Raw genomic sequence first — 26,601 nt, forward strand, 5'->3', positions numbered from 1 at the left:
TAGAGAGTAGAGTTTAATAAGCAGGTATTTAACGATGATTTCATTTCGTTAGCATATGAAATATTAGCAACTAAGTAAAATTTTTACTAAGAATCTTTGTTCTAGCTAGATATTGCTCCTGAATGTTATTAAATTTTGAATGGAATCGATTGAAGAATATATTGGAAATTTTTTTTTCTTGGCATGAAAGGAAATCCTATTAATAGGAGGGAAGTATGCAGAAGCAAAAAGTTATTTTGTCATGAACTTGTTTGCAATTTGTGAACATATTGTCTGCAACGACTAACATCCTGCCGAACTAAATATCTACCAAATTAAAAAAAAATTATTTTTATAAAAATTTTTTTCTATAGAAAATTTCATTAAAATATTTTTTCTATAGAAAATTTTGTCAAAATTTTATTTCTACAGAAAATTTTGTCAAAATTTTATTTCTATGGAAAATGTTGTTAAAATTTTATTACTATTGAAAATGTTGTCAAAATTTTGTTTCTATAGAAAATTTTGCCAAAATTTTGTCAAAATTTTATTTCTATAGAAAATTTTGCCAAAATTTTATTTCTATAGAAAATTTTGTCAAAATTTTATTTCTATAGAAATTTTTGTAAAAATTTTATTTTTATAGAATATTTTGTCAAAATTTTATTTCTATAGAAAATTTTGTCAAAATTTTATTTCTATAGAAAATTTTGTCAAAATTTTACTTCTATAGAAATTTTTGTAAAAATTTTATTTTTATAGAATATTTTGCGAAAATTTTATTTTTATAGAATATTTTGTCAAAATTTTATTTCTATAGAAAATTTTGTCACAATTTTATTTCTATAGAAAATTTTGTCAAAATTTTATCTCCATAGAAACTTTTGTAAAAATTTTATTTTTATAGAATATTTTGTCAAAAAAATTTTGCCAAATTAAAATCTTTCATTTCTATAGAAAATTTTGTCAAAATGTTATTTCTATAGAAAATTTTGTCAAAATTTTATTTCTATAGAAAATTTTTCAAAATTTTATTTCTATAGAAAATTTTGTCAAAATTTTATTTCTATAGAAAATTTTGTCAATATTTTATTTCTATACAAAATTTTGTCAACATTTTATTTATATAGAAAATTTTGTCAAAATTTTATTTCTATAGAAAATTTTGCCAAAATTAAAATCTTAATGGATTTTTAAAGAATATTCAATTAAAAATTTAATTGATTCGACAAATTTTTTAATTGAACAAATCAATTTAATAAATCAATTACAAAAATTAATAGCATCAATTAATTTTTTAATTGGATCAATAAATTTTTTAATTGAATATAAACACACAACAAATTTTTTTTCTAATTCAATCATGAAATTAATTGATTCAATTAATTTTTTTAATTGAAATGTCTTCAATCACAGAAATGGTAGTATCAATTAAAAAACTAATTGAAAGTCAGTTGAAAACTTAATTGATCCAATTAGAAAATTAATTGATACTATTAATTTTTGTGATTGAGTTTTGTTTCAATTAAAAAAATTGTTGAATCAATTAAATTTTTAATTGAATATTTTTTAAAACTCAATTAAAACTTTTATTGGAAAAATTTTCGTAAATTTTTTTTCTGTATGGTGGGTTCACTTTTTTCTGGGTATGAAGCCAAGTTTTTGTTTTTCAAATCAGATCTAAATAAACCCATCAATCATTTTATGTCCATTTCTTGATAAATCAGTCCTTTAAGTTAACGGTTCATGGTAGAACTCGGTTTAGCTACTACAGAATTTCTTTGCATATTTTCAGGCGTCACCATTGTTCCCTTCGCAACAGCATGGTTTGAGGAGGACAAGTTTAGCGAAATTATAGTATTGAAGGGCTTAGTTTGATTTTATTCCTATAGAAAATTTTGTCAAAATTTTATTCCTATAGAAAATTTTGTCAAAATTTTATTTCTATAGAAAATTTTGTCGAATTTTATTCCTATAGAAAATTTTGTCAAAATTCTATTTCTATAGACAATTTTGTTAAAATTTTATTTCTATAGAATTTTTTTAAAAATTTTATTTCTATAGAAAATTTTGTCAAAATTTTATTTCTATAGAAAATTTTATCAAAATTTTATTTCTATAGAAAATTTGGCAAAATTTTATTTCTATAGAAAATTTTGTCAAAATTTTATTTCTATAGAAAATGTTGTCAAAATTTTATTTCTATAGAAAATGCTGTCAAAATTTTATTTTTATAATAGGTTTTGCAAAAATTTGATTTCTATAGAAGATTTTGCCAAAATTTGTTTTTTAAGGAAATTCGGTCATAATTTTTTTTCTATAGAAAATTTGGAAATTTTAGTACCTCCTAATTGAAGCGGAATATTTAACAAAGTATACTAAACAGTAAAAAATCTAAAAATTTTGGAAGAATTCTATCAACTTTGACAACCATGACTAGGGATAGTGAGAGTCAAAATTTTCGACGATTTCGACTTTTGATACAAAAAAACTCGATCAATTGAAACCCATTTCTCTTTCTAGCAATACTGATGTACCTGACAGCCAGTGTTTTTTCCTTGATCTGGGCAAAATATGTGGAAACAAAATCTAAGAAAATATCACTTTTGAATTTTAACCAATATTAAGTACAATAACAATATATTCACATATAATATTTTTGGTTTTCGTCATATAGATGCTAGTTGTTCTTCAATTTCAGAGTAGGTTAGGTGGCAGCCCGATGTATCAGACTCACTATTCTATTCAGACTATTCAGTTCATTGTGATACCACATTGGTTAACTTCTCTCTTATCACTGAGTGCTGCCCGATTCCATGTTAAGCTCAATGACAAGGGACCTCCTTTTTATAGCCGATTGCGAACGGCGTTCCACATTGCAGTGAAACCACTTAGAGAAGCTTTGAAACCCTCAGAAATGTCACCATCATTACTGAGGTGGAATAATCCACGGCTGAAAAACTTTTTGGTGTTCGGTCGAAGCAGGAATCGAACCCACGGCCTTATGTGTGCAAGGCGGGCATGCTAACCATTGCACCACGGTGGCTCCCAAATTCAGAGGATGATCTACAAGAGATTTTCAAATTTTTTGTGGCAAGAGATTTTCAAATTTTTTGGTACATTTCTCATAACAGTTAGCGATTGTTATAGTATTTATCACATAAAATTCTATTTGAAATGCTGGCAAGGTACAGTGTCGAATTTACACTAAAGTAGTATAACTAATTTTTAAGTGCTTCCAGAAATCAGCTGTTCTTTTCTATATGCAGGGGGATATTTTTTGAGATGAGACCCAAAAATAAAGCACCACATAATTACCATAATATCATAATTTGCTAGACGCAATGATAGCTAGAATTATAATATTGCAAGCATTGCGGAGAATGGTACATCGCCCTTGAAAATATTATACTTTGTAGGAAAATGGGATATAGATATCCACCCACCTCCAAATTCACTTCAAAACTTCGCCATACCGACTTGTAAACATATTTAGCCCCTACAGAAATCAATCTACATATATGTATATCTTTTTAGAATTATTTCCAATCCTACTTAAACTCGATACGCATAAAGTATATTTTTTACCTTTCAAAGACCACAACTAAAAATATCGTGTATAATTATAATCTAATTCGAAGCCACATAAAATAATTTAGGTTTATACCAAACCAGAACATGGCTGATCCAGGTCCACAATATTGGTTTGTAGGGTACTTATGATTCACTAAATCAACCCTCCATCAAGTCTCATTAGGGGTTGTCTTCGGATCTAAAGCCAATCGCAAGATACCCATTTAATTGACTTCTCAAGTAGAATAACTACTAGTGGATCAGAACCAGACTTAATGGAAGCACATATATACTATACAAACATATGGCAATTATCAATTGCGCAAATTAGTTGAACAAATATCACAAGGTCATGTGAATGTGTGAGTTTGTTACTATCAGCAGTTCTTCAAACTCAAACAAAAAGAAAAAAAAACAAAAACACTTTAATGTTTGGAGAAACCTTAGCTTGTTTGTTACTATTATATGCCCTGGTAACAGGAAGGTGTGTGGCAAAGGGGACCGTGTACTAAAATAGAACTTACGTAAAATCCTGATTGAAATTCATTTCATATCCTTTGGGGGAACCAGAGGACGACGATGACGTTGTGCTGGATGATGACATATTTTAACACAAAATTTACTTTTTTACAATTTTAAGATCGACACTTTTTTTTATTGTTTTCTTGTTTCTTTTCCCTTTTAATTGACTTTTTTATGAATTACAAATCACTTTCGTTGGTTTTTACACAAAATTTTCCATATATTATTAAAATAAAATATTCTTTTGTTTTCAAATGAATCTTTCTCTTTGTATGTGTGTGTGCTTTTATTTCACATTCGTTTTTTTATTGTTTATAATAAATTAACTTCAATTCTAAACTGCTCCGTCTAGCAATGAATAACTAATACAAATTTATTATTGTTCTCCCAAGTAAATACAGAAATTTGTTTTGGTTTCTTTGGGGGAGAAAAAGTGAGCACTAATCATTCGTAAATCGATTACAAAAGTAATCGGTAATCGATTAACTAGAAATCGATAGCTTCTTTTGACCAATTGGATAGGCAGCGGCGGTTACATTTTAAATTATTTTTCCCCCAACCCAACAAACACAAGGATGAGCATTTTTCATAGTTAACGACATATCAATTTGATAGTGAACCCCATTTTCAACATTAATTCAAATGGCCTTGCAAATTGCTTGCTTTCAACAAATTTTCCAATAGGTTTGAAGCATTAAAATGAAATTTGTTTTAAAAATTGTTGCTAATATGTTGAGAAATTGTTGCTAACGTGTTGAATTCTACTGTTGAGGGTAATGTCTGTTTTTTGTTGAGAACGCGATTTTCTCAACAATTTCTCAAATCGAATTCTTTGAAAAAATGTTTGAAAGCGTATTGAATATAAGCATTTCTCCAATGCTTGTGTTCATTGGGAACACACACAACCCTGCCAACATTTTTTGAATTCGGGGGCGCTTCTGAAAATCCCCACTACGTCGAAAACAGTCGTATACGATATCCAAAACTCCTCGGAAAAGCGCCGTCACTATTGAGAAGTTGTACCACGCCAAGCTATTACAAAAAAGTATCGCATGAGTGCAATTATTAGGTGCCCTTCTTGATACATTTAGAAGGACGCCAATAAAAGCCCCTTCAAACAATCAGAAAAAGTGCATTTTAAGATAGTTGTAAAAGAATCATTGTGGTCAAGTAAAACACGATTGTTTAGATGTTTATTAATTTGATTAAACATGAATAAATTCGTATAAATATAACATTTATACCACTATCACAACACATTTAACATAATTTTTTCATTAATAATAGAATGATGTTGATTTACAAGTGGCAAGTTACATGTTGCAGCGTGTATCAGCCAGTGTTTTTATTCTCGATGGAGGCTGCGTGTTTCTAGAATATCTGAAAAACAATCACTTTATTCCATTTGGAAAGTCAAAAATTGTTCACCAATATACCTTTTACAATTTTAGGGCCGGTACTATGCTCATTCCAAGGCATATTAATTAAATGTAAAGTCACGAGCAAACGTGTGTACACCCCATGATATTTACAAAGTCAAACTAAAATGGCAGGTCACTTAAGTTGACATTTTGTGTATGTGTAGTGTTGTTGTATTGTAATATTTATGTACACAAAGAATGTAAACAAACCTACTAAACGTAAACAAATCCTTTGACAAGATGAATGTCGATATCACCTGATTGCATGACTTTACCTCTTTAATATGCCTTGTGTTCATTCTTGCGAAAAAAATTATAGAAACCATTACTTCCCACATAGAAAGCGGTGTTTATTTAATTAACAGGGAGCGATATTGTATTAATTTGGTGGTTGCTGCTTGCTATTACAAAATTAACAGCCTGTTTCTGTATGTCGATCGATCTGTATCAATCGACTGAAATGGAAACAAACAGCTGAATTTATAACCAAAAATCAGCTGTTTCTATGCATTTCATTCGATAGGGATCGTTCGACATACAGAAACATGTAACCCCTGCCAGCATTTCAAAGTTCCATTTCATCCTCATCGCTACCACAGACTCGTAAGTGACACTGCAACAATCGCCAACTGTGATAGTATTTTGCCATAACTATTCGCATGAAAGTATTTTGCCATCACTATTGTTACAAGAGCCATTTTATATTTTGTGAAACACCAAGCACAGCTAGCTTCTTATAATTTATTTAAATAAAAATGATAATGAAGTGCTGAAAACCTAGTTATTTCGCTTAAAATTGTGAAAGGTATATTGGTGAACAATTTTTGACTTTCCAAATGGAATAAAGTGATAGTTTTTCAAATATTTTTCCAGACACGCTGTCTCCATTGGGAATAAAAGCACTGGCTGATAGACAACATGTAACTTGTAACTCAACATCAATCTTTTATTAATGCATAAAAATATGTTAAATGTGATGTGATAGTCGTATAAATGTTATATTTATGAGATTTTATAAATGTTTAATAAAATTAATAAACATCTAATCAATCGTGTATTACTTGACCACAATGATTCTTTTACAACTATCTTAAAATGCACTTTGTCTGATTGTTTGAAGGGGCTCTTATTGGCGTCCTTCTAAATGTATCCAGAAGGACACCTAATAATTGCACTCATGCGATACTTTTTTATAGTAACTTGGCGTGGTACAACTTCTCAATAGTGACGGCGCTTTTCCGAGGAGTTTTGGCTATCGTATACGACTGTTTTCGACGTAGTGGGGATTCTCAGAAGCGCCCCCAAATTCAAAACATGTTGGCAGGGACATTTTATTTTTCCTTGGGCAATTAATTTGCTACTCCTTTGATACTTTGTATATTTTCGGAACAAAAATATGATCCTTGTTTGCGTTATAAACCTACACAAATAGTTTTAATAAATAAATTATTTCTTAATTCACATTGCAAATGGCGCCATGCTATAAACGTCAGTTTTTCAACTCGAAAAAAAAACAAAGGACCACAAATGAAAAAAATTTCGCTAGTTTTTCGCATTTTTTGCTGTTGTATGGAGTTTTAACGCGAAACCCGAACAGAGTACAGGCCTTTAAGCGAAATAGCTATGTTTCAGCACTTCATTATTGATTTTATGCAAATAAATTATAAAGGCCGGTACTCTGTTCGGTTTTCGCGTTGAAACTCCATACAAAACCAAAAAATGCGAAAAATTTGCGAAATTTTTTCCATTTGTGATACTTTGTTTTTTCGTGTTGAAAAATTGACGTTTATAGCACGGCGCCATTTGCAATGTGAATTAAGAAATAATTTATTTATTAAAAACTATTTGTGCGGGTTTATAAATCAAACACGGACCATATTTTTGTTCCGAAACTATACAAAGGATCAAAGGAATAGCAGATCAATTGCCCAAGGAAAAATAAAATGTTATTTTGTAAAAACAAGCAACACCACCAACTTAATCCAATATCGCTCCCTGTAAAATAGCGCTCCAAGCTACCTAAAAAAACGCCGCTTTCTATGTGCGAAATAATGGTTCCCATAAAAATTTTTCGCAAGAATGAACATAGTACCGGCCTTAAGAAGCTAGTTGCGCTTGGTGTTTCACAAAATATAAAATGGCTTTTGTAACAATTGTGATGGCAAAATACTTTCATGTACATTTCATACTTTTTCATACGCTTTCCCCATCACAGTTGGCGATGAGGATGAAATGGAACTTTGAAATGCTGGCAGGGATGGGGTATAATCCAATGTAACAAATAAAAATGTTTATTTTCTTTAAAGGTGGGTATTAAATTCGAGTTTAGCCGATTTAAGCTGAATACTATGTTCAGTTTTCAAGCTGAAAATCTGCTTGTTTTCACGGTTACTTTTCTTAATTAATTGATTTAGAAATATAAAAGTATTTGCAATCAATTCCTTGGATCTTTTCCACCCATTATTTGGCAAGACTTGATTAAAATATAATTGTCTTCATAAATATATTTGTACTTTAACTTTAGGGTTTTGGTGAAAAAACAGAACATAGTACTCACCTTAAAATCGCAATTTTTTCACGATTACTTTTCTTTAATAATCCATTTTAAGGAATACAAACTTTGTGATAATTTGCTTTGGAATATTCCTCATCAAGTTATAATGAAATCTGCAACAAATATGTATAATTGTATGACTTTTTTACTGCTTTAGTTTTCACTTTAGTGAAAATTAGCGGCTAAACTCGAACCTAATACTCCCCTGCCAACATTTTCTGAATTTGGGGGCGCTTCTGAGAATCCCCACTACGTTGAAAACAATCATATACGACATCAAAAACTCGTCGGAAAAGCGCCGTCACTATTGAGAAGTTGTACCACGCCAAGTTACTACGAAAAAGTTTCTCATCAGTGCAATTATTAGGTGCCTATTTAGATCAATTTCGAAGGACGCCAATAAGAACCCCTGCAAACTATCAGAAAAAATGCATTTTAAGGTAATTGTAGGAGAATCATTGTGGTCAAGTAAAACACGATTGTGTAGATGTTTATTGATTTGATTAAACATTTATAATTTCTTAAAAATATAACATTTTTCGGTTTATCTCATCACATTTAACATAATTTTTTGCATTAATAAAAGAATGATGTTGAGTTTTAAGTAGCAAGTTACATATTGCAGCGTCTATCAGCCAGTTTGTTTATTTTCGATGGAGACAGCGTGCCTGGAAAAAATATTTGAAAAACGATCACTTTATTCTATTTGGAAAGTCGAAAATTGTTCACCATATACCTTTCACAATTTTAAGCGTAATATCTATGTTTTCAGAACTTTATTTTCGTTTTTATTTAAATAAAATATAACAAGCTGGTTGCGCTTGGCGTTTCACAAGAAAATAAAATGGCTCTTCTAACAGTAGTGATGGCAAAATACTTTCATGTACATTTTGTACTTTTTGATATGCTTCCCCCATCACAGTTCGCGATGGTTGTGGTGACATTTACGAGTCTGTGGTAGCGATGAGGATGAAATGGAACTTTGAAATGCTGGCAGGGTGAATGGTTATGGGGAGCCACCGTGGTGCAATGGTTAGCATGCCCGCCTTGCATACACAAGGTCGTGGGTTCGATTCCTGCTTCGACCGAACACCAAAAAGTTTTTCAGCGGTGGATTATCCCACCTCAGTAATGCTGGTGACATTTCTGAGGGTTTCAAAGCTTCTCTAAGTGGTTTCACTTCAATGTGGAACGCCGTTCGGACTCGGCTATAAAAAGGAGGTCCCTTGTCATTGAGCTTAACATGGAATCGGGCAGCACTCAGTGATAAGAGAGAAGTTCACCTACGTGGTATCACAATGGACTGAATAGTCTAAGTGAGCCTGAAATATCGGGCTGCCACCTAACCTAACCTAACCTATTGTTATGGGAATTTCGTTTTGATCCTGTGAACTTTTTTATGGTCGTGTTAGATGTATAATGGGGAAAATAATCAAAACATTGTTCTTGTAACAAAAAATAAGTTACTGACATCATTTCCTCATTGTAATTATCGAATTGCAACCAGGCTGCTTTGCTTTTGACGTTAAAAATATTTGTTGCTTACAGGTTTGTATATGGAAATATAATGGCGTTTTCTTTTCTTGTAAAAAATGCACACTTTTTTTGCATTGTGTCCGGAAAATGTACTCTTTAGATTCTTTTCTAAAAAACAGGCAAAAGTGCGAAAAGGCTTCGAATTCTGTTGTGAAAATAGCGCCACCATTAGAGGCAAATGACGGGCATTTTCAGCACTGCCAACAAACGAGAGTGCTGCGATTGCCCTGTTTCCTTCTTTGAATTCTTTTCTGCCCGCTGAAATGATAGCATTTTTTTAGGTTGCTGGTAACATTTTAAAAATGCGCATTCTGTACAGACAAAATGAAGGCAAAGCACTTTTTTCAGAAAAGAAAACAACATAAGTTTATTTATATTTATGAAGCGACAAATATGATTTTCTATGTGTGTTGGAAAAAAGGAAGCAGCTTTAAAGCTAAAGCATACGTCTGCTTTTTTTTCATTGTGTTTCGGCCTTTACTGACATTGCGCTGATCAGTTTTTTTTTATTTTTGTTTTTAATTTAGGGCTAGTGAGGCTACCTTATAAATAATTGTACCATGGCACTTAGTAGATCTGGTAGCTCTGTTAATCTCTAATTAACAAAAATCGAAATCGAATCGTTATCGAGAGCAATAAATACTCGGAATTATTTAAATCCTACAAAACGGTCATGGATTGCAATATATTTTCTAGTGATTTAGAAAATCCATCGTCCGAAATTGCAAGGAAATCAAATTTGAATCCAAATGCTAAAGAATTCCAGCCATCGTTCAAAAAGGATGACTCCAAGGAAGAGGTACAATATACGATTGCTAACGTACAAACAACAACAATGGATATTCAATACATAGTCCAAACATCGTTTGAAGTGCAGTCAGGCCATTTAATAATCAGGAAGCAAACAGATTTTGTACAAAGATCACAAGTATTAACTACAATGTATTTATGTGCAAGTTCGAGATCGATCAACTCTAATTGTTTTCACGAAAGAAATATATTGGAATTATGAGTATTTCCGTTGGTTCTCTTTAAGTCTCTCAAACCAACCAAAGTCCGCAATGAATATATACATATTTAAGTTTTGTTGCTTTTTTAACCACAGCAGCCCCACCATTGAATTTCCATGGGCTTTAACTAATGGAGTTGTTATTTACTGTGAAGTATATTTTTGAAGTCATGTTATTGTCGCTTCACGTTGTAGCTATCTTTTCTCATAAATTTGTACTGAATGTATATTCTCGTTATGTTTAATGTTGTAACCCATGAAATGTAGTACCCATTTTTATTTCAAATATTTTTTGTGAATATTGAATTTTGTTTGATTTCCTGTTGTGTTTTTTTTTTAATAAAAACATATGTTACTGTTTTAATGAAATGATTTCAAAACGACACTATCTTAAAGATTTTAGCGTAGGACTTTGGTATGAAGAAATATAGAACTATATGTTGGAATCTGAATCATCCATAATTGTTTGGACTAATAAACGGGGTATTCTGTCAACATACCTATCAAGTATTGTAAAAATTGATGACATCAAGATTGTTTTCTGGATGTTTTACAGAAAAATATAAACTTTACGATTAATATCTAAGGGGCGCATTGAATATTTCTCGATTATGTTTGACTCAATTAACAACCATTTCGATTAATAAATCAATTTACAATTAACGGAAAATTCAGGCAATATAACCAGAATTTAAGGATTAAAAAATAATCGGCTTAATTTGATTCGGAGCGGAGTCAACACCAATTTACAATCTGTATTTTATGATGCCATAGACCCAAGATTGAATGCCTTTCCATTTGATGATATCATTGTTGGTTTTTCCCGCAAGACTATATAATGGGCTAAATTGAATTCCAAGCGAAGTCAAGGCCAATTTACGAACTGGCTTTTTTGACGCCATAGATCTAAGATTGAATTCATTTCCATTTGAAGATATCTTTGTGGATTTTTACGGCAAGAGTACATACACTGATAGAAAAGACTGATGTTAATAGTAAACAATGTTTGTTGCAAATATTGTTTACTATTAACTGCTGTTTTAGCAGTTTTTTTTTTAGTTGTACAATTCAAACATTAAAAACCAATTAGAAGTTTTTTAATTAAACGGATCATGAGATTTTTAGACCCTATTCCCCTATGAAAATGTGGTCAGAAGAAATAATTGTCCTGATCCCCAAAATCCATCGTATCATAGACTTCAATAGTTGTATATATTGCTGGTCTAAAAAGTTTGACTTGATTTTATTTCACGTAAAAATGGCAAAGATTGTTTGGAGATAAAAATTGTAGCCATGTATTTCAAAATTTTTTAGCAACCACTTTTCTAAATCAGTAGTGTTTGTTTGCTATTTCACAACTACATTGACTGTTCTCGATTTTATAAAAGCTTGACGTATTAATGTTAAAGATTGTTTGAGGATAAAAAATCTAGCGATGCATTTCAAAAATTCTTAGAAACGACGCTTCTAAACAGCAGTATTTATTTGCTATTTCACAACTACATTGACTGCTCTCCCTTTTTCAGGAGACAACAACTGCTTTTGAGCTATTATTTTGGCTGAATAATAAAATTTTTGCATTCCTTTTATAACAATAGAAACAAAAACTCAATGATAGAACGAACATTTCTACAATATCGCCATATCAATTCTATTCTTATTGAAAAGAAAATCTTCACATTCGACTATTCGATTTTTTTATTTTCCGTTAATACACCATGGGAAAAGTTATCAATAACGCCTAGTATTAGAATTGATGCCACCGTTTTGTCCTGGTTCGTTATAATTTTGCCCTATACATTTTGGAATTGACACATAAACGGTAAAAAAATTTAATAACAAAATTTACTGGTTATTAAATAAAAGTTTAGTGTCCGAATGATTTCATTTGCTTTTCAAAAAAAAATTCTATAGAAATAAAATTTTGACAAAATTTTCTGTAGAAATAAAATTTTGACAAAATTTTCTATAGAAATAAAATTTTGACAAAATTTTCTATAGAAATAATATTTTGACAAAATTTTCTATAGAAATAAAATTTTGACAAAATTTTCTATAGAAATAAAATTATGACAAAATTTTCTATAGAAATAAAATTTTGACCAAATTTTCTATAGAAATAAAACTTTGACAAAATTTTCTATAGAAATAAAGTTTTGACGAAATTTTCTATAGAAATAAAATTTTGACGAAATTTTCTATACCCGTGTAAAAATTGGAGGATCCAATCCTATCTAATAATATCAAATTGGATCTAATTGGATCTGTTCAGATATTGGTTCAGACATAATTAGATATGCACAGATATGCTATATATGGTGCTAGATCTGGTTAGATATAATTGCAGATCTCATCATATATAGTATAATATCTAATTATATCTGACATATCTAATAATATATGCTTGGATAGGGCCATATATAGCACTATATCTAATAAGATATGGTAGATATAACATCATATCTGACTATATATGGGGTTAAATAGGTCCAAAATATATTAAAAAAAATCATGAACAAGTTAAAAAGATTTTTGAAATACACGTCTAAACCTCAATGTCATTATGTCAAATGTCAACGCCGTCAGGGGCATCACTTCTAAACAAATTTAACGCCAGACTAGCTGAGAAAATTAAGAAATTTAATATAATTGTTTTAAATGTGTTCCTTTGATAAAGTGTATATCGTTTCCTTTATTGCGGAGATTATGTAGGTAAGTAGATTGTATTTGTTATTTCCTTAGTAGTCATTTTCATATTGTTTTACTATTTTCTAGATTTGAAAAAAAAGGAAACCTCAGTGGTGTACTGGTTAACATGCCCGCCTTGCATTCAAAAGGTCACGGGTTCAATCCCAGTTCCGACCAACATCAAAAATTATTTCGGCGGTGGATTATCTCCTCGCAGTAATGTTGGTGACATTTCTGCTTCAAAGATTCTCTAAGTTGTTTCAGCGCAACGTGAAATGCCGATAGGACTCGATTATAACAAGGAGGTCCCATGTTATTGAGCTAATTATTGAATCGAGCAGCAGTCACTGATAAGTGAGATGTTGATCACTGTGATGTCATGATGGTCTGAATAGTAAAGGGTGATTCTTTTGAGGTTAGGATTTTCATGCATTAGTATTTGACAGATCACGTGGGATTTCAGACATGGTGTCAAAGAGAAAGATGCTCAGTATGCTTTGACATTTCATCATGAATAGACTTACTAACGAGCAACGCTTGCAAATCATTGAATTTTATTACCAAAATCAGTGGCAGAAAATCCGCTTTTTTATCGACAAATTTTGTTCAGCGATGAGGCTCATTTCTGGTTGAATGGCTACGTAAATAAGCAAAATTGCCGCATTTGGAGTGAAGAGCAACCAGAAGCCGTTCAAGAACTGCCCATGCATCCCGAAAAATGCACTGTTTGGTGTGGTTTGTACGCTGGTGGAATCATTGGACCGTATTTTTTCAAAGATGCTGTTGGACGCAACGTTACGGTGAATGGCGATCGCTATCGTTCGATGCTAACAAACTTTTTGTTGCCAAAAATGGAAGAACTGAACTTGGTTGACATGTGGTTTCAACAAGATGGCGCTACATGCCACACAGCTCGCGATTCTATGGCCATTTTGAGGGAAAACTTCGGAGAACAATTCATCTCAAGAAATGGACCGGTAAGTTGGCCACCAAGATCATGCGATTTGACGCCTTTAGACTATTTTTTGTGGGGCTACGTCAAGTCTAAAGTCTACAGAAATAAGCCAGCAACTATTCCAGCTTTGGAAGACAACATTTCCGAAGAAATTCGGGCTATTCCGGCCGAAATGCTCGAAAAAGTTGCCCAAAATTGGACTTTCCGAATGGACCACCTAAGACGCAGCCGCGGTCAACATTTAAATGAAATTATCTTCAAAAAGTAAATGTCATGGACCAATCTAACGTTTCAAATAAAGAACCGATGAGATTTTGCAAATTTTATGCGTTTTTTTTTTTTTAAAAAGTTATCAAGCTCTTAACAAATCACCCTTTATGTATGAGCCTAAAATAACAGCCTATCGCTATACCTAACCTAATCCCGAATACACTTTAAATGTGAGTATTAAAAGCAACATAAAATTATATGGCAATTTTTATTGCAACTTAAAGAAGAATGATCCAAAACAATACTAATACTTGCTTACATAGTTCAATATATTCCCATATTTGTTTATTCCTATATTTGTTTAATAATTGTTTTTTTACTTAATTTCGTTGCAGATTGCCTTAACGCTGTAATACTTTAGTCGTGTGTCTAAGTCCAAAGCAGAAGAAACAAACGAAAAAACCCTTGGACAACACTCTAACTCAACTGTCAATACTCTTAAATAGCTTTGATGGATCAATTTAAATTAAACATATTTATTATGCACATACTTTTTGTCTGTATTATTAAATAAAACAATTGATCTCATTTTATATACAAATTATGGGCTTTTATGTGTTGAAAGATCTCGAAAGATACGATTGTATCAAATAATATACAATTATATCAAATTAGATCTGATTAGATGTGTCTCATTTTTGAGATCTGATCAGATCCAATTTCATAGTATTTAGATCTGACCAGATATAACCATTTTTCGGATCTGCTCAGATCTGACCATATCTTGGCTCAGATCTAACCATATCAAATCAGATCCCCCAATTTTTACACGGGTAGAATAACATTTTGACAAAATTTTCTATAGAAATAAAATTTTGATAAAATTTTCTATATAAATAAAATGTTGACAAAATTTTTCATAGAAATAAAATTATGACAAAATTTTCTATGGAAATAAAATTTTGACAAAATTTCCTATAGAAATAAAATGTTGAGAAAAAATTTCTATAGAAATAAAAATTTGACATTTTCTACAGAAATAAAATGTTGACAAAATTTTCTGTAGAAATAAAATTTTGACCAAATTTTCTATAGAAAATTTACTGGTTATTAAATAAAAGTTTAGTGTCCGAATGATATCATTTGCTTTTCAAAAAAAATTTCTATAGAAATAAAATTTTGACAAAGAAATAAAGTTGTGACGAAATTTTCTATAGAAATAAAATGTTGACAAAATGTTCTATAGAAATACAATTTTGACAAAATTTTCTATAGAAATAAAGTGTTGACAAAATTTTCTAGAGAAATAAAATTTTTCCAAAATTTTCTATAGAAATAAAATATTCACAAAATTTTTCATAGAAATAAAATTTTGACAAAATTTTCTATAGAAATAAATTTCTTACTAAATTTTCTATAGAAATAAAATGTTGACAAAATTTTCTATATAAATAAAATTTTGAGAAAAGTTTCTATATAAATAAAATTTTGAAAAAATTTTCGATAGAAATAAAATGTTGACAACATTTTCTATAGAAATAAAATTTTTACAAAATTTTCTATGGAAATAAATTTCTTACTAAATTTTCTATAGAAATAAAATCTTGACAATATTTTCCAGGGAAATAAATCTTGACAAAATTTTCTATAGAAATAAAATTATGACAAAATTTTCTATAGAAATAAAGTTATGACAAAATTTTCCATAGAAATAAAATTTTGACAACATTTTCCATAGAAATAAAATTTTGACAAAATTTTCTATAGAAATAAAATTTTGACCAAATTTTCTATATAAATAAATTTTTGACAAAATTTTTTATAGAAATAAAATTTTGACAAAATTTTCTATAGAAATAAAATTTTGACAAAATTTTCTATAGAAATAAAACTTTGACAAAATTTTCTATAGTAATAAAATTTTGACAAAATTTTCCAGGGAAATAAATCTTGACAAAATTTTCTATAGAAATAAAATTATGACAAAATTTTCTATAGAAATAAAGTTATGACAAAATTTTCCATAGAAATAAAATTTTGACAAAATTTTCCATAGAAATAAAATTTTGACAAAATTTTCTATAGAAATAAAATTTTGACCAAATTTTCCATAGAAATAAAATTTTGACAAAATTTTCTATAGAAATAAAATTTTGACCAAAGTTTCTATAGAAATAAAATTTTGACACAATTTTGAATAAAAGTTTAGTGACCGGATGATATCATTTGCTATTGATAGCGTGCTAACCCCGTGTGGTATATACCGTCCGGGAATATTTATTACTGACTTTAGAAGAAAATCAAAAAGTCTGAGGTGAAGGTAAATTGTCAAAATGCAATATAGAATAAATTGATATTTTTTTAGATATTTAAAAAAATCTACCTCAGTTAAGCATAAAAACACAGGCTGCCAGACGCTAGTACATCGGCATCAGGATCAGTAAAATGAAAATTAATGTTGTAGATTTTTGGTGATAAGGACATTCTACTTAATACTCACCTATAGGCAAAATAAATATGCAAATAAAGAATATTTTATTTCTTATTGCTAATATTATTATAACTTGATGAGGAATGATTCAAAGCAACAATTGAAAAAGCTTTTTTTCCCTAAAAAACGATGGTCTTTATGAAAAAGTTTGTCACTTGTCACAATTAGTGTGCCACCTTTTATTGCGAATGCCACTTTTAAAAAAATCAAAATCGAGCTTCGAACAGCGATGGCGAAAAACTTTACACTTGGTTAGTTATTAAAGATAAGCTACGTGAACTATTCGAAAGTGAACTTTCTTACGTTACAATACGTTTCCATTGATCAAGTAAATCGATATAGTTCTACGCAATCGTTTATCGACAACATTTGGTATTGTGTCAATCGATTTCCCATTCACTACACTTTCTTCTTCTTAATCATTGTTTTCCGAGATTTTTTAACAATTTTACAACGAAATTCCGCGAAATTTAACAAAAAATACATAAAAATTGAAACGAAAATTCGAAAAAGATATAGTCATAAGTTAATTGCAAGCAAAGAAAACAATATAAAAATTCGTAAAAACGTGAGCGACGACTCTTAGGCAATAAGAAAAAGTGAGAATCTGGCAAGCAACAACTTTGGGGAAATAAAATATTCCATAGAAAAAATGTAAAGTTATGCTACCCGTTCAAGAATACAAACACGAATTCAAGTTGGAATAGAATTAGCCCATCGGGGCCAATATCTATGGCAAAGTGAATGTATACATTTGCAGTGAAATACAAAGGATTCTTTAAAGTAAAATTAACCTGGAGAAGAAAGTGAAACGTCTTCTGAGCAAAAATGCCATTAAAATTTCTTAAGAAATGTCGACAATACAATGTGACATCGAAAAGCCTCTTTGTTATATCGGTGCATCATTTACTGGGTAAGTATCGAGTGGACAGAGTATGTGTATATTCTTATGGCTGCCCAACTTCTATTTGAAAGATACGTAGTGCGATGATGACCAACAATAAAATAGCCTGTTGCGGCGGCGAGGGTGTCCCTTGTAAGGTGTTGTTGCATTAATACCAAAGCAAAAGGTATCAATTGCTTTGCACATTTCATAATGCTGGAGTTGTTGCATTCAGAGAAGGAGATATGTTGGGAATGTCGTTATTGTTACGGTTCCACTTAATTTTCTTTGCAGTCACATTATGCCGCCCAATATTTGATTGAATGTGTTAATTGCGGGAATGTTTGTGTGTGTGTGTGTGTGTAAAAGTGCAAGTGCATTGACGTATATCTTCCCAGCGGTGTAGTTCATATTTATTCAGGTATGCAGTGTTGCTTGTATTTTACTGACTCTTGTCCCCAAATTGGTACGTTTTCACCCCTTAAAAATCTTCAATTTCAATGAAAATTCCTCACAAAAATCCCCACTACATTTTTGCAATAAGATCAAGAGAGAGGTAGTCTTCCAAATGTTTAAGAAATGAAAATGGCACTTCGATCGCCCTATATTTATGAGCGAAAGTTGACTTTTCAATGAATGAGATTGGTTGGTTTTATCCAAGCTCAGTGTAATTATAATTTACGTAAATTCAAAGCAAAATCTATTATCCGTTTCTAGTCCGAAGGCTCCATTTTAGAGACTTGTCGTATACCAAGTCCCTAACTCAAAGATTTCGTCCTCATTCGCCAAATATTTATACTAATTTGGAGAAAAATTCTCAATACTGGCAACACTACGGGCATAGTCAGAGGTTTTATTCCATTTTACCATTGGAGTGCAAAAAATCTACTTTTAGGACCAACTTTGGTTACTCTTAAACGTGATGTTTGATTCAAACAAATGTAATATTGTCTATTCATATTTTGTTGAATAATGAGTTAAGAATTTGTTGGAATCATATCAAGGGCTGCCACAGTTGGGAGAATTCTACCAAAAATGGTAGATTTTCTATAGAAATAAAATTTTGACAAAATTTTCTTTAGAAATAAAATTAAAAAAACTATAGAAATAGAATTTTGACAAAATTTTCCATAGAAATAAAATTTTGACAAAATTTTCTTTAGAAATAAAATTTTGACAAAACTTTCTATAGAGATAAAAACTTGACAAAACTTTCGGCACTCAGCTTGATAAAATTTTCTATAGAAATAAAATTTTGACAAAATTTTCGATAAAAATAAAATTTTGACAAAATTTTCTATAGAAATAAAATTTTGACAAAATTTTCTATAGAAATAAAATTTTGACAAAATTTTCTTTAGAAATAAAATTTTGACAAAATTTTCTTTAGAAATAAAATTTTGACAAAATTTTCTATAGAAATAAAATTTTGACAAAATTTTCTATAAAAATAAAATTTTGACAAAATTTTCTATAGAAATAAATTTTCGCATAAATTTTCTATAGAAATAAATTTTTGCAAAAATTTTCTATAGAAATAAATTTATGCAAAAATTTTCTATAGAAATAAATTTTTGCAAAAATTTTCTATAGAAATAAATTTATGCAAAAATGTTCTATAGAAATAAAATTTTGACAAAATTTTCTATAGAAATAAAATTTTGACCAAATTTTCTATAGAAATAAAATTTTGGCAAAATTTTCTATAGAAATAAAATTTTGACAAAATTTTCTATAGAACAAATATTCTATTAAAATTTTCTATAGAAACAAAATTTTCACAAAATTTTCGATAGAAATAAAATTTTGACAAAATTTTCTATAGAAGTAAAATTTTGACAAAATTTTCTATAGAAGTAAAATTTTGACAAAATTTTCTATAGAAATAAAATTTTGACAAAATTTTCTGTAGAAATAAAATTTTGACAAAATTTTCTATAGAATTAAAATTTTGTTGTTGTTTTGACAAAATTTTCTATAGAAATTTTGAAAAAATTTTCTATAGAAATATAATTTTGACAAAGTTTTCTATAGAGATAAAATTTTGACAAAATTTTTTATAGAAAAAATATTTTGATAAAATTTTCTATAGAAATAAAATTTTGACAAAATTTTCTATAGGAATAAAATTTTGACAAAGTTTTCTATAGAAATAAAATTTTGACAAAATTTTCTATAGAAATATAATTTTGACAAAATTTTTTATAGAAAAAATATTTTGATAAAATTTTCTATAGAAATGAAATTTTGCAAAAATTTTCGATAGAAATAAAATGTTGACAAAATTTTATATAGAAATAAAATTTTGCAAAAATTTTCTATAGAAATAAAGTTTTGCAAAAATTTTCTATAGAAATAAAATTTTGGAAAAATTTTCTACAGAAATAAAATTTTGATACAATATTCTATAGAAATAAAATTTTGCAAAAATTTTCTATAGAAATAAAATTTTGACAAAATTTGCTATAGAAATAAAATTTTGACAAAATTTTCTATAGAAATAAAATTTTGACAAAATTTTCTATAGAAATAAAATTTTGATTATATTTTTTATAGAAATAAAATTTTTTCAAAATTTTCTATAGAAATAATATTTTGTCAAAATTTTCTATAGAAATAAAATTTTGACGAAATTGTCTATAGAAATAAAATTTTGACAAAATTTTCTATAGAAATAAAATTTTGACCAAATTTTTTATAGAAATAAAATTTTGACAAAATTTTCTATAGAAATAAAATTTTGACAAAATTGTCTATAGAAATAAAATTTTGACAAAATTGTCTATAGAAATAAAATTTTGACAAAATTTTCTATAGAAATAAAATTTTGACCAAATTTTCTATAGAAATAAAATTTTGACCAAATTTTCTATAGAAATAAAATTTTGACCATATAAAATTTTGACAAAATTTTCTATAGAAATAAAAGTTTGGCAAAATTTTCTATAGAAGTAAAATGTTGACAAAATTTTCTATAGAAATATGGTTTATAAATTTCTAAAATGCAATTTTTTTCAACTTTCGTAAAAAAAATTCTTGGCAATATATTGGAATTTATTCGGATTTTGCGAATTCGTAAACCATAACTTTGGGGATACTCCTAAAAATAATTTTGAAACTGGGTTGGCCCTTCCTATTTACGCCACTGGACTGCATTGTTACCTTTCGTATTGGTTCCAGTGCTACTTAAATGCGCAAACGCCCAATCCACCTTTTTGGCTCAGCAGCTTTATCAAATCAACTTATTTTGTTGTTTGACCATTTCATTTATCGATAGCGACTGTGTGTTTTCATTGGATATTTCGCATTGTTTTGTATACCTGTCTACTATTGGCACGAATACAATTGATACACTCATTGCACTTTAAAGTGAAATTGGATGATGAACGTCTATAATACGTCAACGAACATTTATCGCGCATGTTTGCATTCAGATGAAATTACCGCTGCCAGTTGATCTATGGTAGACTATCATTGTGGCCTGAGATTACTGAATATTTACAAGTACAGATAAATAAAGCCTTTGTATAAAGGTTTATATTCGAATTTGACCATGTGTACTCGTGTGTCGTAATGGCGTACTATGAACTGCCAAGGGGGGTCAAGTATTCCAGTATAATTAGGTTCCAACTCAAAAAGTGTCTTCAATATGGGACGCTTTTCGCACTCAGTTTTAAAATGAAGGACCTCATTGAGTTTAATATAAAATCGGGCTATGGCTTTCACCATACCTACACAGAAAAAAATTTCACCAAAATATTTCCAATTAAAATTTTAATTGCATTTTTAATAATATTCGATTATAAATTTAATTGATTTATTATATTTTTCAATTAAAACAAGTATATACGGCCGTAAGTTCGGCCAGGCCGAATCTTATGTACCCTCCACCGTGGATTGCGTAGGAACTTCTACTAAAGGCTGTCATCCACAATCGAATTACTTGGGTTGCGATAACACTTGCCGATGGCAAGGTATCGTAAAACTTTTTAACACTGTCTTCTAAATTGTAAGTTAGTCCATAAGGGGTATATATTAAACAAAAAAAGGCCGATTAAATACGTATATAATTCAGTTTGACAAAATTTTCTATAGAAATAAAATTTTGACAAAATTTTCTATAGAAATAAAAACTTGACAAAATTTTCTATAGAAATAAAATGTTGACAAAATTTTCTATAGCAATAAAATTTTGACAAAATTTTCTATAGAAATAAAATGTTGACAAAATTTTCTATAGAAATAAAATGTTGACAAACATTGCTATAGAAATAAACTTTTTACAAAACTTTCTATAGAAATGAAATTTTGACAAAACTTTCTATAGTAATAAAATTTGACAATTTTTACATGGCTGTTAGAGGCCATATACTAACGAAATGTACCAAATTTAACCGCATCGGATGACTTTTGCTCCTCCAAGAGGCTCCGGAGGTCAAATCTGGGGATCGGTTTATATGGGAGCTATATATAATTATGGACAGATGTGGACCAATTTTTGCATGGTTGTTAGAGACCATATACTAACACCACGTACTAAATTTCAATTGGATCGGATGAATTTTGCTCATCCAAGAGGCTCCAGAGTTAAAATCTGGGGATCGGTTTATATGGGGGCTATATATAATTATGGACCGATATGGACCAATTTTTGCATGGTTGTTAGAGACCATATACTAACACCACGTACTAAATTTCAATTGGATCGGATGAATTTTGCTCATCCAAGAGGCTCCAGAGTTCAAATCTGGGGATCGGTTTATATGGGAGCTATATATAATTATGGACCGATATGGACCAATTTTTGCATGCTTGTTAGAGACCGTATACTAACATCAGGTACCCAATTTCAAACGGATCGGATGAATTTTGCCCCTCCAAGAGGCTCCGGAGGTCAAATCTGGGGATCGGTTTATATGGGAGCTATATATAATTATGGACCGATATGGACCAGTTTTTGCATGATTGTTAGAGACCATATACTAACACCACGTACCAAATTTCAATCGGGTAGGATGAAGTTTGCTCCTCCAAGAGGCTCCGGAGGTCAAATCTGGGGATCGGTTTATATGGGAGCTATATATATTTATGGACCGATATGGACCAATTTTTGCATGGTTGTTAGAGACCGTATACTAACATCAGGTACCAAATTTCAACCGGATCGGATGAATTTTGCCCCTCCAAGAGGCTCCGGAGGTCAAATCTGGGGATCGGTTTATATGGGGGCTATATATAATTATGGACCGATATGGACCAATTTTTCAACCGGATCGGATGAATTTTGCTGCTCCGGAAGGCTCCGCAAGCCAAATTTGGGGATCGGTTTATATGGGGGCTATACGTAAACGTGGGCCGATATGGCCCATTTTCAATACCATCCGACCTACATCAATAACAACTACTTGTGCCAAGTTTCAAGTCGATAGCTAGTTTCGTTCGGAAGTTAGCGTGATTTCCACAGACGGACGGACAGCCGGACAGACGGACGGACGGACGGACATGCTTAGATCGACTCAGAATTTCACCACGACCCAGAATATATATATACTTTATGGGGTCTTAGAGCAATATTTCGATGTGTTACAAACGGAATGACAAAGTTAATATACCCCCATCCTATGGTGGAGGGTATAAAAATCAATCACAAAAATTAATAGTATCAATTAATGTTTTAATTGTATCAATTAATTGTTTAATTGACTTCGGTGATTCATGTCATCATTTCTATGATTGAAGACATCTCAATTAAAAATAAATTGGTTCAATTATTTTCGTGATTGAATCCAAAAAGTTATTTATAGATTCAATTAAAAATTTAAGTGATTGATTCTATTTTTAAAATAAATTAAATCATATTTTTAATTAAAAATCTATCACAAAAATTATTAGTATCAATTATTTTTTTTTTTATTTTTTAATTGACTTCGGTGATTCATATCTATGATTGAAGATATTTCAATTAAAAATTAATTGGTTTAATTAATGTCGTGATTGAATCCAAAAAATTATTTATATATATTTAATTAAAAAATTATTTTTTTTTAATTTTTAATTTAAAAAATCAATCACAGAAATTAATAGTATCCATTTATTTTTAATTGGATCAATTAATTTTTTAATTGACTTCGGTGATTCATACCATCATTGCAATGATTGAAGATATTTCAATTAAAAATTAATTGGATCAATTAATTTCGTGATTGAATCCAAAAAATTATTTTTTTTCTGTGTACCATAACACATGACGCAATCACGAAATGAATTTTATTGCCATCCAAAAATATGGCTTTTATTTTCATTTAGAACATAATTAACTTGATCTTTAAATGTTTAGCTCCAATACTATTTTCTACAGCCAATTCAAATTGCTGCTTAGGGCTTTCTTTATATGTCTAAAATATAATTTGTTCCGTGATTACTACTCACAGCTTGTCACAATTAAGCACCAATACATTGTCAAATGGTCATTGTTAAATCAATAATTACTTATTGAATATCGGCACTAAGCTTTTTGTTTGTAAATTGATTTGGCTTTATTTTATTTTAGCCTCATTTTATTTGTTAATCAAAGAATGTTAATTTATTTGGTATTTGTTTGTTATTGGTAGGTCTTATTTGCATTTATTTCCAATAATGTATATTTATTGATAAATGCATGGCATTGTTATAAGGTGGGGATGAGAATACAGTAAACAATTTAATATAAATTTTGGTATTATCACGAAGATTATAAAATTTAATTTTTTCCTTCTGTCATATCAATTAAATGATATCATAAATATTTGGTGGTCCATTGGACCAAAATAGATTTCCCTTTTTTTTTTATTTTATCAATTGTAAGTTACTCATTATTTACTTACATAAAAAATTTAATTAATTTTTACTTAAAACAATTTTTCATGAATAGAAAACCATGTGACCCATATGAATGTACAATCACTAAATATTTTGAATTCTCCAAATTCATTTGTATGCAAAACGTGGCTTTAAAGTACGTTGGTTATTAACATTTCTCTTATTTGGCTCTTTATGGTTTTTGTCGTCGTCGTTTATTTTTTATTCTTATAATGCTTTTGTCTTTGGATATTTTGTCATAGTTTTTATTTATTAATAACTTTGTTCTTAACATGTTTGGGTTTTGGGTGATATAGGCGTTTCCATATGTGATATAGCTCGTGAGTTGATGGAAATATGATATTTCAAGGCATATTTCATGATACAGGAGCCAGCACGATACTTTAGGTCAAAAATTTACGAAAAATTCAGTTTATTATTATTATTATCTTTATTTGTAATTTGAAGCCTTAAAGGCCAATTGAGGTAAATTACAATAAATCTACTAAAGAATAACTCTCCGAAACAAAGCTTTACTTATAATCTAAAATGGTTAAAGGTATGGAATTAAAGTGATCACAAATATAAGTTTGTCATTCTGTTTGTAGCACATCGAAATATCGATTTCCGACTATATAAAGTATATATATTCTTGATCAGGGAGAAATTCTAATACGATATAAGCATGTCTGTCTGTCTGTTGTAATCACGCTACAGTCTTCAATAATGAAGCAATCGTGCTCAAATTTTGCACAAACTCGTCTTTTGTCTGCAGGCACGTCAAGTTCGAAAATGGTGAGTATCTGTCCATGTTTTGGTATAGCCCCCATATAGACCGATCACCCGATTTGGGGTCTTGGGCTTTTAGAACCCGTAGTTTTTATCCAATTTGACTGAAAGTCGAAATCTAGAGGTACTTTCAGACCATAAAGAGGTGTGCCAAAAATTGTGAGTTTTGGCCCATGTTTTGGTATAGCCCCCATATAGACCGATCTCCCGATTTTCTTCTTGGGCTTCTAGAATCCGTAGTTTTTATCAAATTTACCTGAAATTGGAAATCTAGAGGTATTTCCCCATATAAACCGACCTAACGAATTGGGGTCATGAGCTTATAGAAACCATTTGGGGTCTTGGGCTTTTAGAACCCGTAGTTTTTATCCAATTTGACTGAAAGTCGAAATCTAGAGGTACTTTCAGACCATAAAGAGGTGTGCCAAAAATTGTGAGTTTTGGCCCATGTTTTGGTATAGCCCCCATATAGACCGATCTCCCGATTTTCTTCTTGGGCTTCTAGAATCCGTAGTTTTTATCAAATTTACCTGAAATTGGAAATCTAGAGGTATTTCCCCATATAAACCGACCTAACGAATTGGGGTCATGAGCTTATAGAAACCATAGTTTTTAGCCAAATTGCCTGAAATTGGAAATCTAGAGGTATTGGTAGGACCATGAAGAGGTGTGCCCCAAATGGTGAGTATCGGTTCCATGTTTTGGTATAGCCCCCATATAGACCGATCTACCGATTTGGGGTCTTGGGATTTTTATCCAATTTGACTGAAAGTGCAAATCTAGAGGTACTTTCGGACCATAAAGAGGTGTGCCAACAATGGTGAGTATCGGTCCATGTTTTGATATAGTCCCCATATAAACCGACCTCACGATTTGGGGTCTTGGGCTTCTAGAATCCGCAGTTTTTATCCAATTTACCTGAAATTGGAAATCTAGAGGTATTATAGGACCATAAAGAGGTGTGCGAAAATAGTGACTATCGGTCCATGTTTTTGGTATAGCCCCCATATAGACCGATATCCCGATTTAACTCCTTGGGCTTCTAGAAACCGTAATTTTTATCCGATTTGCCTGAAATTGTAAATATTCTGGTATATTAGGCTCACAAAAACGTGTATCGGATTAAGTTTTTATCGGTCCATTTGGTAAGGTCT

At 30.1% G+C, this 26,601-nt stretch overlaps 2 protein-coding genes and 1 long non-coding RNA gene across 6 annotated transcripts in view; 1 reads left to right on the forward strand and 2 right to left on the reverse strand.

Annotated features, from left to right (window-relative positions):
* Atg18b (Autophagy-related 18b) overlaps nucleotides 1–4,461 on the reverse strand; it is a 44,048-nt gene extending 39,587 nt beyond the window's left edge. For 3 of the 4 annotated variants that reach the window (XM_075293477.1, XM_075293479.1, XM_075293480.1), the window contains exon 1: nucleotides 4,077–4,461. In XM_075293477.1, the coding sequence (XP_075149592.1) occupies nucleotides 4,077–4,156 (80 nt within the window). In that variant the 5' untranslated portion in view covers nucleotides 4,157–4,461. The remainder of the gene's footprint in view (nucleotides 1–4,076) is intronic. The other variant, XM_075293478.1, reaches the window with a different exon arrangement.
* Nucleotides 4,462–8,507: 4,046 nt separating this feature from the next.
* On the reverse strand, nucleotides 8,508–8,870 carry LOC142225507 (uncharacterized). Its single transcript, XR_012719304.1, has 2 exons — nucleotides 8,786–8,870; nucleotides 8,508–8,717 (listed from the first exon to the last, which is right to left on the reverse strand). It is a non-coding gene; the product is annotated as an uncharacterized LOC142225507 (long non-coding RNA).
* An 8,467-nt stretch (nucleotides 8,871–17,337) lies between these two features.
* Pez (protein tyrosine phosphatase non-receptor pez) overlaps nucleotides 17,338–26,601 on the forward strand; it is a 29,952-nt gene continuing 20,688 nt past the window's right edge. Inside the window, exon 1 of the mRNA XM_075293481.1 lies at nucleotides 17,338–17,851. Within this exon, the coding sequence (XP_075149596.1) occupies nucleotides 17,767–17,851 (85 nt within the window). The 5' untranslated portion in view covers nucleotides 17,338–17,766. The remainder of the gene's footprint in view (nucleotides 17,852–26,601) is intronic.

The sequence above is a fragment of the Haematobia irritans genome, chromosome 2 (genome assembly GCF_050003625.1).
Source record: "Haematobia irritans isolate KBUSLIRL chromosome 2, ASM5000362v1, whole genome shotgun sequence".
Lineage (NCBI taxonomy): Eukaryota > Metazoa > Arthropoda > Insecta > Diptera > Muscidae > Haematobia > Haematobia irritans.